The sequence below is a fragment of the Perna viridis genome, chromosome 6 (assembly GCF_037379345.1).
Source record: "Perna viridis isolate PV_CMFRI_1.1 ecotype Kerala chromosome 6, ASM3737934v1, whole genome shotgun sequence".
NCBI lineage: Eukaryota > Metazoa > Mollusca > Bivalvia > Mytilida > Mytilidae > Perna > Perna viridis.
Window position 1 is genome coordinate 23,507,411 of NC_142450.1, and position 17,957 is coordinate 23,525,367.

The window sequence follows — 17,957 nt, forward strand, 5'->3', positions numbered from 1 at the left end:
CTGACCGCAAACCATAGTGGTGCACCGTGTTGGGAAAGATGCCACGTTCCTTGCACGTTAAAGAACCCTGCTGTGGTATTTGAAAGGAGTAGGAACCTTTACACTCTGCCACAGGAGGCTAAATTGTCTGACCCTACCCATCCCTCCCTTTTATCTTGTGGCAATCAAAATTCATCGACCCTATTATCCTTGTGTCCCATCCCTTTTTTCATTTCATCATCATCATCATTTCATGTTCAATTTATCATCACTTTCATGTTCATCGTCTGAATATAGCTAAAATATTGCTGCTCTGACGTTAAACCCCAACAATCAATCAATCAATCAATCTGTGAAAGTACTTTCATGGGTACCAATTTTCATGGTTTAGGAGAAAATTATCAGCTTGTAGATTTCTTGAATTTGTGAATTTGACAGCTCTACACTACAAACGCATTAGTAATTTCCTTTTCGTTGGGAACCAAATTTCGTGTTTTACCCAGATCACGAAAACCACAAAAATTGGTACCCTATGACCAATAACATTTCACAGTATTTCATATAGAAATGGTTACAAAAAGTGGGGTCAATATATCCCTATTTAACACAAGGTAATGTGCTTAAAATACAACATAATTACCATTGATAAAACATATATACATGTAGATTCTTATAAGATAAATATCTTAACATCTCAACAAACAAAATTTTAGAGATAAGAGATTTAACAGCTGTTTTGTAAGCCACATGACCACTATAATGGCTTGGAACATTCCATAAATCTGTCCATGATGTCCTTGGAACATTCCATAAACCTGTCCATGATGTCATTAGAACATTCCATAAACCTGTCCATGATGTCATTGGAACATTCCATAAACCTGTCCATGATGTCATTAGAACATTCCATAAACCTGTCCATGATGTCATTAGAACATTCCATAAATCTGCCCATGACATCACATTTCAGAGGGATGTGTGTTTGAAAATTTTGTCATAAGTCAAGTGTCATTTCCCACAAGTGTGTATATCAAGCATTGATATTAAAAGTCTGAAAATTCAACTAATTAAAGCATATTATAAAGACAATGACTCCTCTGTTTATATAACTCTCCTGGAACATGTACAAATAACTAACTAAATAATGAGAAAATACAATTTCTTATTTAATCATATTATCAAATACTTAGAAAAAACTACAAGTTTCAGGAAGTGGTGACTTAGCAGAAAATTTTCAGTGGAATGCTCTCAAGATTAATTAGTATATTCTGATTTGGCTCCGTATAAGAGCAAGTCAAAATCACAGGGATTGTTAAAAAAATGAATTAAGACAGATCTGTAACAGGCAGTTGTCAACAAATAAAAGTATTTTTACAAATGTATATGATGAAGGCAATGTATGTGAAATACTATTCAAAACTGGTCAAACAATAAAGGATTTGTTTTAATTGGTTAACTTCTCAAAACTTTTCAATTAAGTATCACTTATAGATCACAGCTTTAAGCATAATCTCTTACAGCGAATAAAATAGTAAACTTCTATGAACAAAGTTGTTTCCCTCAATTGATAGAATGACCATTACCAGATGAAATATCTTCAAGATCTTTGGTAGGTAACTGGACAATTAATAAGGAGATTTAAAACTTCCTATTAGATAAAGATTCCCATACCAAAGAATAAGGAGATTTGAAACTTCCTATTAGATAAAGATTCCCATACCAAAGAATAAGGAGATTTAAAACTTCCTATTAGATAAAGACTCCCGTATCAAGGAAAAGTGAAAATTTTGAATCCTCTATCAAACATCTAGTTAACTACCTAAGGATATCCATCAGGTGACTGTCATATAACCATGGTAAGACCAACTTTATCCCCTTTACTTGTTGTAATGTTGTTTCACAGAATTCTCTCGATTCCAGCATATTTTATCGTGTTAGAAAGGCAGATAAACTCTGCTGAAGTTTTTTTTTATCAAAACAATAAGGATCAGTAATTGAAGTACAATTAATGCAGTGTTTCCAAAGCTCTATCAACCTTAAATAAGAGGCTCCCAGGAGCCTGAATCACTCACCTTATTAAAAGTTTGTCTTTCAAGGGCAATAATTTAACAAGGAGTTGTCCAACAATTTTGACTCAAAGAAGACTTTGGTAGGACTTATCATAAGGATCGTTTCAGCAATTGAAAGTTTATTCATTCTATTATAGTTTTCAAGATATTGGGAGAAAACAGGAAAAAAAAAGTCATTTTTCATCTGTCAAGGGCAATAACTCTTACAAATAGTCGCCTGACAACTTTGATCCCTGAAGACTTCTGACAATAGAAAGAGTTTGGGTAAACCTAAAGGTTCTGGAGATATATGCGAAAAACTACTGTCTGACCTCAAGTTCTATTTTTAGTAATAGTGGCCATGTTATTGATGAATCAAAAAAATACCCTCATCAGTTCTATGCAGGATACCCTAAGAAACATTCATACCAAGTTTGGTTCCAATTGGTCAAGTAGTGTCAGAGGAGAAGATTTTTGAATTAAATAACACTAAATATAACCAAAAAAAAAAAAAACCATCAAAAAAGGGCAATAACATGGCTTATGGTCTCACTAACCACTTTTAACATTTCCATTACTTTACATGTTCAACAAGTAATTTTCAATGTTTCACTGTGAATTACCAGGACAAATGACACCTTAAAAGTTGCATACCATTACAAAGCTTGGAAAATAAGGCTTTCAAAATCATTATTCTAATGGTACAATGACCATAGAAATTATTCAAAAATTTACTTGAATAAAAAATACTGATAATCAACATTTTTACCACTTCTGCTAACTGACAGCATGGAGGCAAATTACTCTTACTTTTATTTATAATCTTTTGTAGTTAATTACATATATGATTTTAAAGTACACATTCTCAGCTTTATTTTGACTACTTTTAATCAGAATCACAAATAATCCACTTACAATGCATAAGTCTAGGTTCAGTGTGAATTGAGTACCTGCTAATATGCATAAAAATCATTAAGAATTTGATGATTTTCAACATATCATGAACTTAAATACTCACTAAAATGTTTGAGAACCAAGAATCACGAAAATGAATATCAAAACAGTATGAAGTAATTTTATATTTAATTTGTAAATAAATGAGAATCTGTAGTAATAAAGTAATCATTTTTTTTTAAATTTTCAAAATTATTATGAGACCACCTCATTCACAGAACCTACATAAGAGTAAACACATGTATACATGTTGAATAAATTTCCCACTGAGTGACAAAAGGGGTAAAAAAATAACAATTTTAAAGTCAGCATAATTAAAACAAACTTACCTTTTCCAGTTTGAAACAGATTCAGGAGATCATACAAAGGCATATTATCTTCAACATAAATAACAGTTGTGGCAGCATTAGAACTTAGCAATGTTTTCACAGGTGTGGCATCATCTGGGTCTAATAATATCAACCTTTTGACAATCAACATAGAAATGATATTCGTCTTCTCTCCCTCATACACTGGTACTCTAGAGTGTGTCATATCCACTACCTGTAATGTAAATTGTTAATACCTATTAATAGATTCATTTAGGTTGTCTTTGTTTTTGTTCTGTTTTGTTCCCTTTCGTTTTGGTTTTAAGAACTACTCCCAGTTTTTTTAACAAATACTGTTCAGACCATTGTTTTTATTACAGATACAAATTATTGCCATTATCAAATGAACGGGTAATAAACTGTGCTTGTCCTTAGCGGAGAGCATTCAGGGGCTTACAATGACCTTCACCTTTGAAAGCAAAAAAAGCAATTTAAACATGTTAAACACACCTACAATTGGTTATCGAGAAAGTCAGAAAGGTTCGTCGCCTCCCATGCTCAAAATACTATGGCTACAGAACTGTTGCGGAGGTGTAGCACCGTAATCTTGACTGGTATGGCAGGGGTAACGAACACATATGTTTGAACTTGTTTTAAATAGTTTCGGAGTAAAATACCCTGTTTTTTTTTTTTATTTTTGACAAGAAGTTTAGTACTGCTGAGCTCCTGTGTCATGTTACTTGGCTCTGCCATGCACAAAGCTATTTTGTCATCATAACAGAATAAGTATTCTCTATGATTTTCTACAATTTATCTACTCCTTGGATGTCTAGATAACTTGTTTTATCACATCACGGGACAATAATATATGATATGAACTAGTGATTTGAAAAAATTCACCATTGTGACTGCTTGCTGATTGATTGTGACCTATTGTCAATAAAATATAATTGGTCAAAAGCTATATTGTGAAATTTCTTAAGTTATTTTTTTCTGTTATAACTGGTGACATCATAGATGGACAATCACTAGAATTTCCACCATTTGCAGATGCTGAATGTAAGTCCGCCAAATATTCCCAAGGAATCAAACAGAAAAATGTTTTATAACCCATGAAAATTTAATACTCCAAAATATCAGTTTACATTATCTAATTTTAACATTTTAACAAACTTACTGAGGCTGTCTGTTATCATGCTGAAATTAAATAACTTGAGTTGATAAGGATGGAAAATCAGCAAGATCCTATATATGTAGAATGTAAGACCAGATGTATGAATGGCTAAAAAATATTCTGATGGAAGTTGAAAGTTGTGGACTCGGAGGTGGACGATTGCACAAGTGCAGAGGAGCTTTTTTTTTTAATACGTTGATGGATACAATTTTAAATTTATTTATTTACTTCTTAATGATTTGAAAATTATTGGTTGTGTAGAAATGTACTAAGTTTCCAAGAAGAAAGTCTCACACATGTACACATTCTCTTCACCAAATGAGACTTCACCCATAGCAACATGCAACTGGTAGAAAAAAGACTAGAAAAGACAAGATACTTGCAGGGGAAAATGCATATTTTTACCCTCTCTAGCAACATAGCAGTGCACCGTAAACAACAGTTGAGCTCATCCATCAACAGAACTCCCTAAAATCATATTACCATATTTTCTGGACTGTAAGTCGATGTGGAGTATAAGTCGAATTGCCCAATTTTGACCAAAATCAACAAAAAAAACAGAGATAAGTCCAACTTGCCAAATTAGTTGTGGGTCAGACATGTGCATATATATCGTAGGTGTCAGTAAAGATCCGAATTGAGCGGTTTGTTTTTAACAGCATTTTATTCCAGAGATGTTACTTAATTTGTATAGTTTTCTGAATTAAATTAATATTTGTATTTTTGTTAAATTGTACAATGTCAGCAAGTTCAATTATTTTATTGAATAGCACATCATTTGCTCTGAAGCCTTAGATCATCAGGGGTACGAAATCATATACTTGTCAAGTTTGGGCACCCATGTGTGAAATTAGTGGGAAATTAGTTAGATGAATAGATCATAATTATGAGTGTTCATTAATAAACAATATAACCTGGTATTTCAAAATACAATAAAAAAACTTGTTACCTGTAAATTTTTTCCAGTTAAAAAAGAGTTTGTTAACATATCTTCCAGAGTTGGTTTATATATATATTTACAGTTTCAAAGTTTTTATTAACATCCTTGTATTCATTCATAAAGGATAGAGGAACTGAATAACAATCTTCGATCAACGGTTTGACTGTTTGAGTCACGGCTTTCGTTGATTACAGTTTACCCAAAATTTTGAATGAAAGCAATCAAAAGTAAATTAAACAAATCTAATGAAATCCATTGCAGATGAACATTTTTTCTTGAAAAATCCTTATATAATTCGAAGTGGACCATAAGTCAGGGCTGACAGTTTGCTGAAAAAAAATATTGACTTATAGTCTGGAAATATGTTGTTTTTTTTTTGTTTTTCTTTATATTCAACTTCCACTTTTTATGAAACCTATAAATATACTTACTGCTTTCATCGTTTGTCTGTCCATACAGCTGTTTATATCTAACATAAAAACATCATCTAATGGTAACATGGCATTTCTAACTGTTTTATGCTTCATATCTAAAGCTCCCTGGAAAATAGATGTAGAAAGAGTAGCAACATATCGATCTTCATTACCTCCCTCCTTTAGTAAATCAAAGGTGGACAAAATTTCCATTTTATATGGCCTTACATGCATAATCTGGTGAAGAAAAAAAAGATTTAGTAGGTATCATATAACTAACAGGATTCAGTAGTCCTTATTTGGCTTAAATGCCAAAATAAAGAATTCTTATCGAAGAAAATAAAATGGATCACTTTTAAAAGTGATTAAACATTTTAACACAAGTATAATATTTGTGCATAACAGTGTCTGCAATGTTAATATCTAAATCTATATATATGTACATATGTTCATAAAATTAAATTTACTTTAATTATTAAAACTTCATCAACTGTAAGGCTTTCTTCAGGTTTATGGTCTGATCCATTTTCTGAATGAGGGGTGCTAGCATGTAGATCAACTAGAACTTTCAGCTGCGCCCTGCGATAGAAGGTTCCATGTTCTGTACCCAGTAAACAATCCAATAACTTAGAGAGAGGCCAGGCTATAATGAAGAATGTTGCCATCAGAATATACACAACCCTGCAAATAAAGTAACAAATGACAGTTATATTAGGATGGTATAAAACGAACTGGGCATCATAATAGGAAAAAAATGGAAATCAAAATTTACATATAAACTCAAGGTTATTGGCCATGATAATACCATGGATTCTCAGAATTCAGAATTTTTACATTGAATATCATGGTTAATGACCATGCAATGGATTCTCAGCAATCAGAATATGCATGTAACACCACAGTTAGTGACCATGATTGTACCATGTATTCTCAGAAATCAAAATTAATTCATTAAACATCGTGGTTAGTGACCACATCAAAATCAGAATTTACATACATGTATAACATCATGGTTCTGTGACCATGATCATGTAATTGTTGCCTTCTACTGAATGTTACAATTTTTTTTCTCCATTTCAAATATTTTCTTTATAATATAGGCACATATACAGTCGAACCTCCTTAAGTCGAAGTCAAAGGGACGATGCAAAAATCTTCGAGTTATCCGAGGTTCGAGTAATCCAAGGTCAAGGATAAACCAGATATACTAGTAGTTTGGTCCATGATTGTTTCTGTAGTTACATCATTTGTTGTGCTTGTACATGTACATGTACTTCACTTTAAATAGTACTTCGTAATGTCAAGTGTTTCATATCAGAAGATATTTTTTTGTATGGTGTATATCATGTTTGAAATAATGAAAGGCACTGAGTGTTTTAGTGAAATTTCCTTTTTATTTTTTCTATATCAAAAACGTCATAGTTCAAAACATGCTGCTTAGTTTGACTCACAATCAGGAGTATCGTCAAACCGTGTGCTCTACAATATTACGATAAAATTTCAAATTCACTAGCGGAACAAACGTAGTCGTTGAAATACCCTAACTATCATCTGTTTGATGTTTCATTAAATAGTCAGATACCATTACAATTCATCTGTATTTTTTTATAAAATTTTTCAAAATATCAAAATATCCGATATCACTGTTAGTGTAAATTCCCACGTGTTATTAATAAAATTCGTGTCTTTTAACAACACGCGCAATTTTAAATTAATTAAATAAACAAATCGGACCATAAAGAGTGTCAACAAATTAATTTTAAAAGCCACGCTAACTGTTGTTAAAACACACTTCAATCATGGTTTGTAATAAAGCAATCAGATTTCCGACTAATTAGTTGACTTCGAGACATCAGGGTTAATTAACCTTGAAGTCCTATCGAGGGGACTGATTGATTACCTTGAGGTTATTCGAGGTTTCAATTCATCCGAGTTCAAGTCATCCGAGGTAAAATAGTATTGGAGTAAGGGGAGTTTTGCTGGGACTTTGTAATTAGTTTTTGAGTAATCCGAGTTCGACACATTGAGGTTCGACTGTAAGACGACATGTAATTTTTGTCAATGAAGCCACGACAGTGGCTGAAATTGACCTAGGCATCACATGAAAATCTTGCTACAATCATAATTTGCGGTAGCACTCACATGCATCCACGATCAATACCATTGTGAATGGAAAAGAGTGAAACGTGAAATGGAAAGGAGTAAAAATAACCATGAAATTGATAGTTAATCAAACAGAATGCAAGGAAAACTTCACATCTTCCACTTTATTTAGAAATCCATGTAATATTTACGCACTATTTAATGACTTGTTTCTTTGGACTGTTGATCACATGGTGAAAAATTGTTACAGTCACTGGCCTCTCATGCATATGAATATCTAAAATGACCTTAGAAGAAAAGATTCTGAAGCTGAAGGGAACGCCAAACGGAAAATAGTTTGATTAAATAAGGTGGGTGCACGAAAGCACTCCCTAATGTAGACATAATTCTTTCATTACAGATAATATTTGCAAACAATTTTTGATTATCTTGAGGGAAAGAATGGACAATTTTTCTGTAGCCCCCGCTAGTACCCTCGCGTCATCCCACCATCTTGGATTTCTCCAGTTGAGCATTATGACAAATCTAAATATATTCTTTAATTCAGATTGTTTCTATCACAGTCTTGAATACCCATTTTGCATCTCTCAGGACTGCTCCATTTTATGACTCTGTTAGTAACTCTATTTAGTAGAGGTGAAAGAACCTTGGTTTTGGGTGAACTACTATGTTGATGCTTCGGTCTGATTGTATGGTCATAATTCATTTTGAAAGTAATTAGACATCAAAAATGGCAAATTTACATGCTTTTACACAGGAACACAGGATTCAACAGTGGTTTAACTAAAGAGTATTTGTCCATGTATGACTAAGGGAGAACTTGGAGCTGTATAAATATTTGCTTCAATTCTATGATAAGCAAAAGCAAAAGCTATGTAGTGAAGTGATATAAAAAAGCAAAACAAAAATTCATGGAAGAGTGATTTAAAATGTATATTTTTAAATGTGTATCGTCAAATCTGTGTGCGTGAAAAGTAAGAAAAGGTTGTGAGTCATTTTCCCTCATTCATCTTGTCAACTCAAGAAGCCATGGCTGCTCAGCTAATAAACGGTCTTTAAAAAAAATTTCTTCTAAAAGAAAGAATGGTAAAAATATTACTTTCCCTAGTTTAAAATATTACAATCCTTTTTTATGATTAGAAATGTGATTGTGCAGTAAGAAACAGAGCAAAATATGAAGGCTTCATAGACTCAGTACTTCAGTACTTTGATTTTTGTGGAGATGTCATATTTTGGACAATATTAAACATAAATGCATTTGTCATCATTTTACAAGCCCTTAACTTACTTTTTCATTGAAAGATGCAAAGTTTATTACAATACAAGCAAACAGTATTTGTTTACATATTTCTTCTTAAAGAGTACCGGTACATGTACATAAAAAGTGTCCTTTGTAATATTTGTAAATTTTGTTCCCATTTTTTTTTCAGAAAAGAGTACTTGTAAAGAGCTGGATATATATCTGATTGAAACACTATGATGAAAAACACAATGTATATTTTTGTATCAATGAGAATGTACATTTTTGTACCAATGACTATGTACATTTTTGTATCAATGACAATTTATATCCTTGTATCAATGAATTGATAACTGGGTTACTTTACTTTGTTGACACGAACATGCCATTTTATAGTACCTAAGCTAAAAAAACAAGAGGTTCACAAGAGCCTGAATAACTCGCCTCTTCAGTATTGAAAGTATTGTCATATTCAACTCTTTATATCATTAGATATTTATAATCAAAATATTTGTGAAATATATACAAGTTCAGCAACTTTGGTTTTCATCATAAAGATCATTTCATCAATTGAATTTTTTTTCTATCTACAATAGTTTTCAAGATATTGCCAGGCTGAAAACTACAAAAACCATCATAATTCACCTTTCAAGGGCAATAACTCTAACAAGAAGTTGTTCGACAACTTTCACATAATGAAAACTTTTGTAGGCCTTATCATAAAGATCATTTCATCAATTGAAATTTTTTTTTCTATTATAGTCTTCACAATACTGGCTGAAAAGCAATACAGACGTTAGTAGAGCTACTCAAGGTTAGGAAGGAAGGTCACACTTATTTTCCAATATCTATATAGTTTTTGACATATAGTCAACTGTAATTTCAGGGTGGAAGATTTTTAAAGAAAATCTAACAAAAGATGACAAAGATGCTGCGTACGTACACCAAATGATGACAAAAACTCATATGGTCTTTTAGACTAGGTGAGCTAAAAATAGAAAAAGAGTTTCAATTCAGGTTTTTTCATTTCAAAACAGCCAATACTCCAAGAAATAATATGTTTCATTGTTTATGTCACAGAAATCAGAAATCATAGATACACAGAAATCAGAAATCATAGATACACAGAAATAGGAAATAATAGATATACAGAAATCAGAAATCATGGATAAACAGAAACAGGAAATCATGGATAAACAGAAATAGGAAATCATAGATACAAAGAAATAGGAAATCATAGATATACAGAAATCAGAAATCATAGATACACAGAAATAGGAAGTCATAGATACACAGAAATCAGAAATCATGGATAAACGGAAATAGGAAATCATAGATACACAGAAATCAGAAATCATAGATACACAGAAATAGGAAATCATAGATACACAGAAATCAGAAATCATAGATACACAGAAATAGGAAATCATAGATACACAGAAATCAGAAATCATAGATACACAGAAATAGGAAATCATAGATACACAGAAATCAGAAATCATGGATACACAGAAATCAGAAATCATGGATACACAGAAATAGGAAATCATAGATACCAAGAAATAGGCAATCATGGACACACAGAAATCAGAAATCATGGATACACAGAAATAGGAAATCGTGGATACACAGAAAAAGGAAATCATAGATATACAGAAATCAGAAATCATGGATAAACAGAAACAGGAAATCATGGATAAACAGAAATAGGAAATCATAGATACAAAGAAATAGGAAATCATAGATATACAGAAATCAGAAATCATAGATACACAGAAATCAGAAATCATGGATACACAGAAATAGGAAATCATAGATACCAAGAAATAGGCAATCATGGACACACAGAAATCAGAAATCATGGATACACAGAAATAGGAAATCGTGGATACACAGAAAAAGGAAATCATAGATATACAGAAATCAGAAATCATGGATAAACAGAAACAGGAAATCATGGATAAACAGAAATAGGAAATCATAGATACAAAGAAATAGGAAATCATAGATATACAGAAATCAGAAATCATAGATACACAGAAATCAGAAATCATGGATACACAGAAATAGGAAGTCATGGATACACAGAAATAAGAAATCATAGATACACAGAAATCAGAAATCATGGATACACAGAAATAAGAAATCATAGATACACAGAAATCATAAATCATGGATACACAGAAATAGGAAATCATGGATACACAGAAATAAGAAATCATAGATACACAGAAATCAGAAATCATGGATACACAGAAATAAGAAATCATAGATACACAGAAATCAGAAATCATGGAAACACAGAAATAGGAAATCATAGATACACAGAAATCAGAAATCATGGATACACAGAAATAGGAAATCATAGATACACACAAATCAGAAATCATGGATAAACAGAAATAGGAAGTCATGGATACACAGAAATAGGAAATCATGGATACACAGAAATAGGAAATCATAGATACACACAAATCAGATATCATGGATACACAGAAATCAGAAATCATGGATACACAGAAATAGGAAATCATAGATGCACAGAAATAGGAAATCATAGATACATAGAAATCAGAAATCATGGATAAACAGAAATAGGAAGTCATGGATACACAGAAATAGGAAATCATAGATACACAGAAATCAGATATCATGGATACACAGAAATAGGAAGTCATGGATACACAGAAATAAGAAATCATAGATACACAGAAATAAGAAATCATGGATACACAGAAATAAGAAATCATAGATACACAGAAATCAGAAATCATGGATACACAGAAATAGGAAATCATAGATGCACAGAAATAGGAAATCATAGATACACAGAAATCAGAAATCATGGATAAACAGAAATAGGAAGTCATGGATACACAGAAATAGGAAATCATAGATACACAGAAATCAGATATCATGGATACATAGAAATAGGAAATCATGGATACACAGAAATAGGAAATCATAGATACACAGAAATCAGAAATCATGGATAAACAGAAATAGGAAATCATAGATACACAGAAATCAGAAATCATGGATAAACAGAAATAGGAAATCATAGATACACAGAAATCAGAATTTATATTAAACATTGTTTGCTTCTTTTGCTAAGGGACTGGGTAGAATTTAGCCTTATTTTCATTTTTGTTATAAATGCAACTTTTAAGTAAAAGGCACAAAACAGCTGTAAATCTAGTTGAAGTCACAAACAGCAATTTATTTTGCAAATTAAGTTTGCATTTAATGAAATTTCTAAAAGCCCATCAAAAACAGGTCAAAATATCATTATTAATTTTTAAATACTTTATAAGCAAATTTGTTCTGTAGGCATGGTGATCCTTATCTTCTTTTGCAGAAATGAAATTTTTAATGTTCTGGTCACCTTAGGTGTCTTACAATCACCATTTTTTATGAAATGTATAAAAATCACTTGATTTACTTATGGAAACTTTTGTAGCAAACAAGAGGCTCCCGGGAGCTTAAATCTGTTAAAATTTGGCCTTTCAAGGGCAATAACTCTAACAAGTTGTCTGACAATTTGACTCAAGAAGACTTCAGTAGGACTTACCATAGGGATCATTTACTAAGTTCAGAGTTTTTCTATCAATTATGCTATCAAGATATTTGCTCTAATTACTCAAAATGTCAATTTACCTTTCAAGAACATGGGATGTTTTTATTTACTGGTGTAATTGTTAATTCTGTCTGTAACAGAATACCTGTATATTTATTATGTATTATGTAATTGGATTCTTGTATCTTGACAATACTTGACACCATGCTTGAACAAACTTACGGTGCTAAGGCTGCCCCAATTGCTAGACCAAATCTGGTACAAACAGCTTGAGGAACTACCCTGTCAAAAAAATATTATATCACTATTTAAATATATCACATAGAAACATTATTACTGCATACTGTATATTTTTAGTAACAATTTTTTTGCAGTTTTGGTCCAAAAAATGTCTATTTTACCTTTGCAGAATCTAATTTTTGTGATCTGATGTAGTAGCACTTCGGTAACTCTTCATTAATCTTGAGTTACATAAGGTAAATAGATTCTTGCTACCACAATATAGCCACAATACAGGTGATAAGAATAAAGAAAATGATATCTATATGATGCCATAATTGAAATATGATGCAGCAAACTATAATAAGAGGTCACTGTCCTATTCCATTTAAGAACTAGACATACACTGAATATCAATGACTTATTGAATTCAAGCTTTTGTTTGTAAAATATAATGGAGAAAAAATTCTTTACATGTACATTTTTTATCAAATTTATTAATAAACTTTCATTATTTTATTTTGTATTTATTTCAGTTGCATTTAGGCCATAATAAAAAAATTTTCCAAAATCATAATTGCCGCCCCACCTAATTTTTCATGCCAACCCTGATTTTTTTAATTTTCAAAATGTGTTTTTAAAAATAATACCCAACTCAAATTTCCTCCGAATATACCGTCTTGTTTGGACCTGATTTATTATAATTGTCTTTTAGTAACTGCCTGTTTGTATATCATAGTTTTTTGCTGCTATTTCTTAAAAAATTTCAATGTCCCCCATGTAATAAAAAAGTGCAGAAAACTTTAAATTAACTGAAATTTTCTAAGTCCAAGGGCCATAACTACTGTAAAAATCATTCAACCATAACCAAACTGGAACTTAATCTGTAACTTCTCATAGCAAGACTACATACAAAATACAAAATAAATTTATAGAAGTGTTACAAAAAAAAAGTTCGGAAAACTTAAATTTACTTAAATCTTCTAAGTCCAAGGGCCATAACATCTGTAAAAATCATTCAACCATAACTACAGTCGAACTTAATCTGTAACTTCACACAGTAAGACTATATACATAAGATAAAATCAATTGGTAAAAGCATTACAAAAAAAAGTGCAGAAAACTGTAAATTCACTGAAAGTCCAAGGGTCGTAACTTCCGTAAAAAATCATTCAACCGTAACAAAAGTCTGGCATTTCTATGTCCCCTCGCAATGCGTCACAGATGACAAAAAGAAATTCCAAATTGATGAAAACTGGTACGAATGTAGCAGTAGAGACAAATGCACTTTAATAGGGCTTTTAAATATGTTTGTGCTAGTAAAATTTATCACCACGCACACATAGATGATGATAATAACAACAGTAGGAGTGACAGTTACTGTAGGGAAAATAAGAAATGAAAATTAAATTTGCCCTCTCACCAAATTTTTTTTCAAAAAGTTGGATGAGAATCTAGGATTTTTTTTTTTTTTTTGTTGGCCTTATGAATTTTTTATAAAGAATAAATTAAAATAATTTATAAATACTAAATAATAAATTATCCTTTTATGCAAAAAAATCGTTTTAAAACAGCTCGAGTTTTTCTACCTACTCTCCAAAAATCAGCACCGCAGTGACTGATACCAAGATGGCTATAACAGGACTTGAAATCTTATCAAGGAATATTGGCATTGACTCCACAGCAGCAGCATTAGCAAGTAGAAGTGTCACTAGTAATAAATGGTGTCGTTTTACAATGGGAAGAATCTTCTCGGCTTGTTTCTTTTCCTTCATAGAACCACCATCCTTCATTATTTTCAATGTCATGACATCTAAGGATAAAAGACCCATGGTCAGACCAGACATCAAACCTGAAAATAAATGTGTAGCTTTGATTAAATATCAAGTATACTGAACTTTAAGAAATAATTTGTGATGGTTATCATGTTGTACTAATTTACAAATGGGCTAGATTTTTATATTCCATCCTATATGCAGGACCAATGTGTTTATAAGAATAGGCTTGAAAAAGAGATCACCTTATCATAGAAGGCAGATAAAAAATTGGCCAGTGACCAACTGCTCAGTCTACATACATGTTAAGGGGTGTATCAGAAGGGAGCTGAATAGAATAGCCCTCACTTGGGATGTTATCATGCCAAAAGAGAAAAACCTGACTAGTAGGCTAGAGTGTGGAGGACACCACAATTCATGCAAATTAAAAACCTAATCATTTCAAAAATTAATTTTTTTTTTAACATCCTGTAAAGTGTCCACAAAATGTATATAATTATAGCAGTTTAAAAAGAAATACAAAATTTCCTAATTAAAGCTTGAAATTCTAAATTTTTTTAATAAGATATGTGTGACTAGATTTGGCTGAATACACTATTTTTTTTCTAAAAAAAAATAATTTTTGACATTATTATGACACTGAAGACTTTATAATATTCTTTAAACAGTATTCTCGAATTACACTTTCCCATCGCCCAGGACAGTTGCAATGTTTGTTGATTATTATGCCCCACTATCCCTTTGGCAAGGAAAAGCTCAAATTTTTGTGAAAGATTTGTTAAGTCTGGAAAGCAAATTGAAGGTGTGTGAAAGTCAATCATCATTTAGAGATTTCCCATGAAACCTAGAACAAAATTTAGCATTGCTAATAAAATTAGCGGTACTAATTTCCTGCTGGAGTTTCTTCAGAATTGTGATGTAAAGTATTAGCGTATTTAAGCAGAAAGTGAATGTACACAACAATTACGCTGTAATCAAGTATAAAAAAGGAGCAGTGCTGAAAACACCTTAAAATTTACTCTAAATTCAGCTGAAATCACTATTGGTAATTAGTGGTATTGTCTATATCCTGCTAAGATACATTTATATCTGATTGCAAAAAAAGTTACTATGAATTAATTATGAGGATAATTTTGTCAAGTCAATCTAGCATATTTCTAGCTCTGCAAATTCTACTAATATGACTTACATTATTTAAATGCTGTAACCAATATGTTAAAAGTTGTTTAGTTCGAATATAGTATATTTCTAGCATTGTTAATATCTACTAGAATATTTTAGATGTTCTTATTAAAACAAATGAATACAAAAATGTCTGACTTAACCTAGCGTATTTCCAGCACTGCTAATTTGTGCTAGAATTAAGAAATAAATCATGGAAACTCCATTTTATCATTGTTTTACCACAGGCTGGCCATTAATGTTGCAATGTACAAGCAAAAGGAGGTTGCTGTGGTTTAGCACCATGGCTTGAAATATTTGTTGATAAGACTTCAAGCTTCTTTCTGGTATGGCAAGGACTTAATATTATAATATACACTCCCTGTGTATGGTTACACATTTTGACCCCAACATTGAAAAGCGTGAAGTCCTAGTTGCCTTTGAAGGAGAAATTACATTTGTTTAAAAAAATAATTCAGGAGTCCAAACTTTTCCTCAAGGTACGTAAGTTATTTGCAAAACCTGAAAAAGTGAAATGTAGAATCACCTGCAAATAAGACCAAAGCCACGTAAATTCCTAAATAAATCCAAAATAAATTGTCCCTGTACGTTAACAGTTCCTCTGCAGCATATGTAACATTCCCACACTTTATTTGTTTCTCTGTGATAACTGTGCAGTTGATAAAACTCATTTTTTTTCTTTTGAAATAAATGTTTTTTCAACCCGGTACTGATAGGGAGATAATTCAGAAAATAGCGGGAGTCAGTTGATACACCCAATAACCGTTGATGTATAAAATACAAAAGATCACAAGAACGTATTCATAGTTTGTTAATTTTACAACATTTGAAAAAAAATAGATATTTTTAGATACTTGTATAAAAATCTGCCTTAAAGATTGGAAATACAGGTATTGTGTTAACAGTTTATTTCATGTATTATTTTTGTTATTGAAATATTGAAAGTAGGAAGCATATTTAAGAAAACATGCATGCAGAAAGGTTTCCAAAATTTTCAATTAATTGTAGATGGAATATCTTATAAGAACAAGTATGTATACAAACAGAAACGAATGATTATTAAATAAAAATGCAATTAATTTATGGCCATTGATATATAGCCTATTCTGTAAAAAAAGACATTTTTTTCAAGTGTTTAAGTACCAATGGTAGTTCCTTTTGACCATGAGTTAATACTAATATCAATATATGTATTATGAGTAAGTGGTTAATGAATTATAGCTGTTCATCAATACAAACTCAGTATGTTTATCCATCACTAGACTAGTATAGCTCTCCATCACCATTGTCCACTTTTCACGATGGTTAATGAGTTATTGCTGTTTATCAATACAAACTCAGTATGTATGTCCATCACCAGACTAGTATAGCTCTCCACCACCATTTTCCACTTTTTCACAATGGTTAATGAACTATAGCTGTTCATCAATACAAACTCAGTATGTTTATCCATCACAAGACTAGTATAGCTCTCCACCACCATTGTCCACTTTTTCACGATTTGACATATTAAATATCTATATTTTATGCAGTGACCAGAGAATCAAAAATGGAAGGTACAGCTATAGTGCTCCTCTGCATTTCAATGCCACTTAAAGTTTTTTTTTTTTTTTTTATCTTGAAAATTTATTTCAGTACTATCATATATAAACCTTTAATAATTGGACCTTAAGGCAAAGTTCAAGGCCAAAGGTCACCAAACCAGGGCTATCAAAAATTTCAGGAGTAGCCGGCTTTAAGTCCTAAAGAAGGTGGCTCCCTCTCCACAAAATTCAATACAATATTCGGAAAAGTAGGCTGCAAAAATTTTTAAATAGAAGATGAAAATTGCTGCATAACACTTACTTTTAAAGCACTGCCAGGTACACAACACATGTCTTGAGGTTATTTCTCACATTTTAGATGTCAAAAGCCTATCCATATATTCAACATTTTTTTTATTGACAGAGAAATAGATGGACCGGACACAATGACAGTCATTGACCAGGGCATTGTTCAATTTGTTCTTTTTATTTGTGTGCTTTTTTATTATTGATTGTTCTTGT

General features: G+C 31.6%; 1 protein-coding gene across 1 annotated transcript in view; it reads right to left on the reverse strand.

The window, feature by feature from the left end:
• The window catches only part of LOC148614141 (uncharacterized), a 48,814-nt gene extending 32,168 nt beyond the window's left edge, over positions 1-16,646 (reverse strand). Inside the window, exons 1-6 of the mRNA XM_088587992.1 lie at positions 16,439-16,646; positions 14,549-14,807; positions 12,959-13,018; positions 6,284-6,497; positions 5,835-5,942; positions 3,311-3,524 (exon numbers count right to left, since the gene is read on the reverse strand). Coding sequence (XP_088444118.1) covers positions 3,311-3,524; positions 5,835-5,942; positions 6,284-6,497; positions 12,959-13,018; positions 14,549-14,807; positions 16,439-16,583 — 1,000 coding nt within the window. The 5' untranslated portion in view covers positions 16,584-16,646. The remainder of the gene's footprint in view (positions 1-3,310; positions 3,525-5,834; positions 5,943-6,283; positions 6,498-12,958; positions 13,019-14,548; positions 14,808-16,438) is intronic.
• Between the last annotated feature and the right edge of the window lie 1,311 nt (positions 16,647-17,957).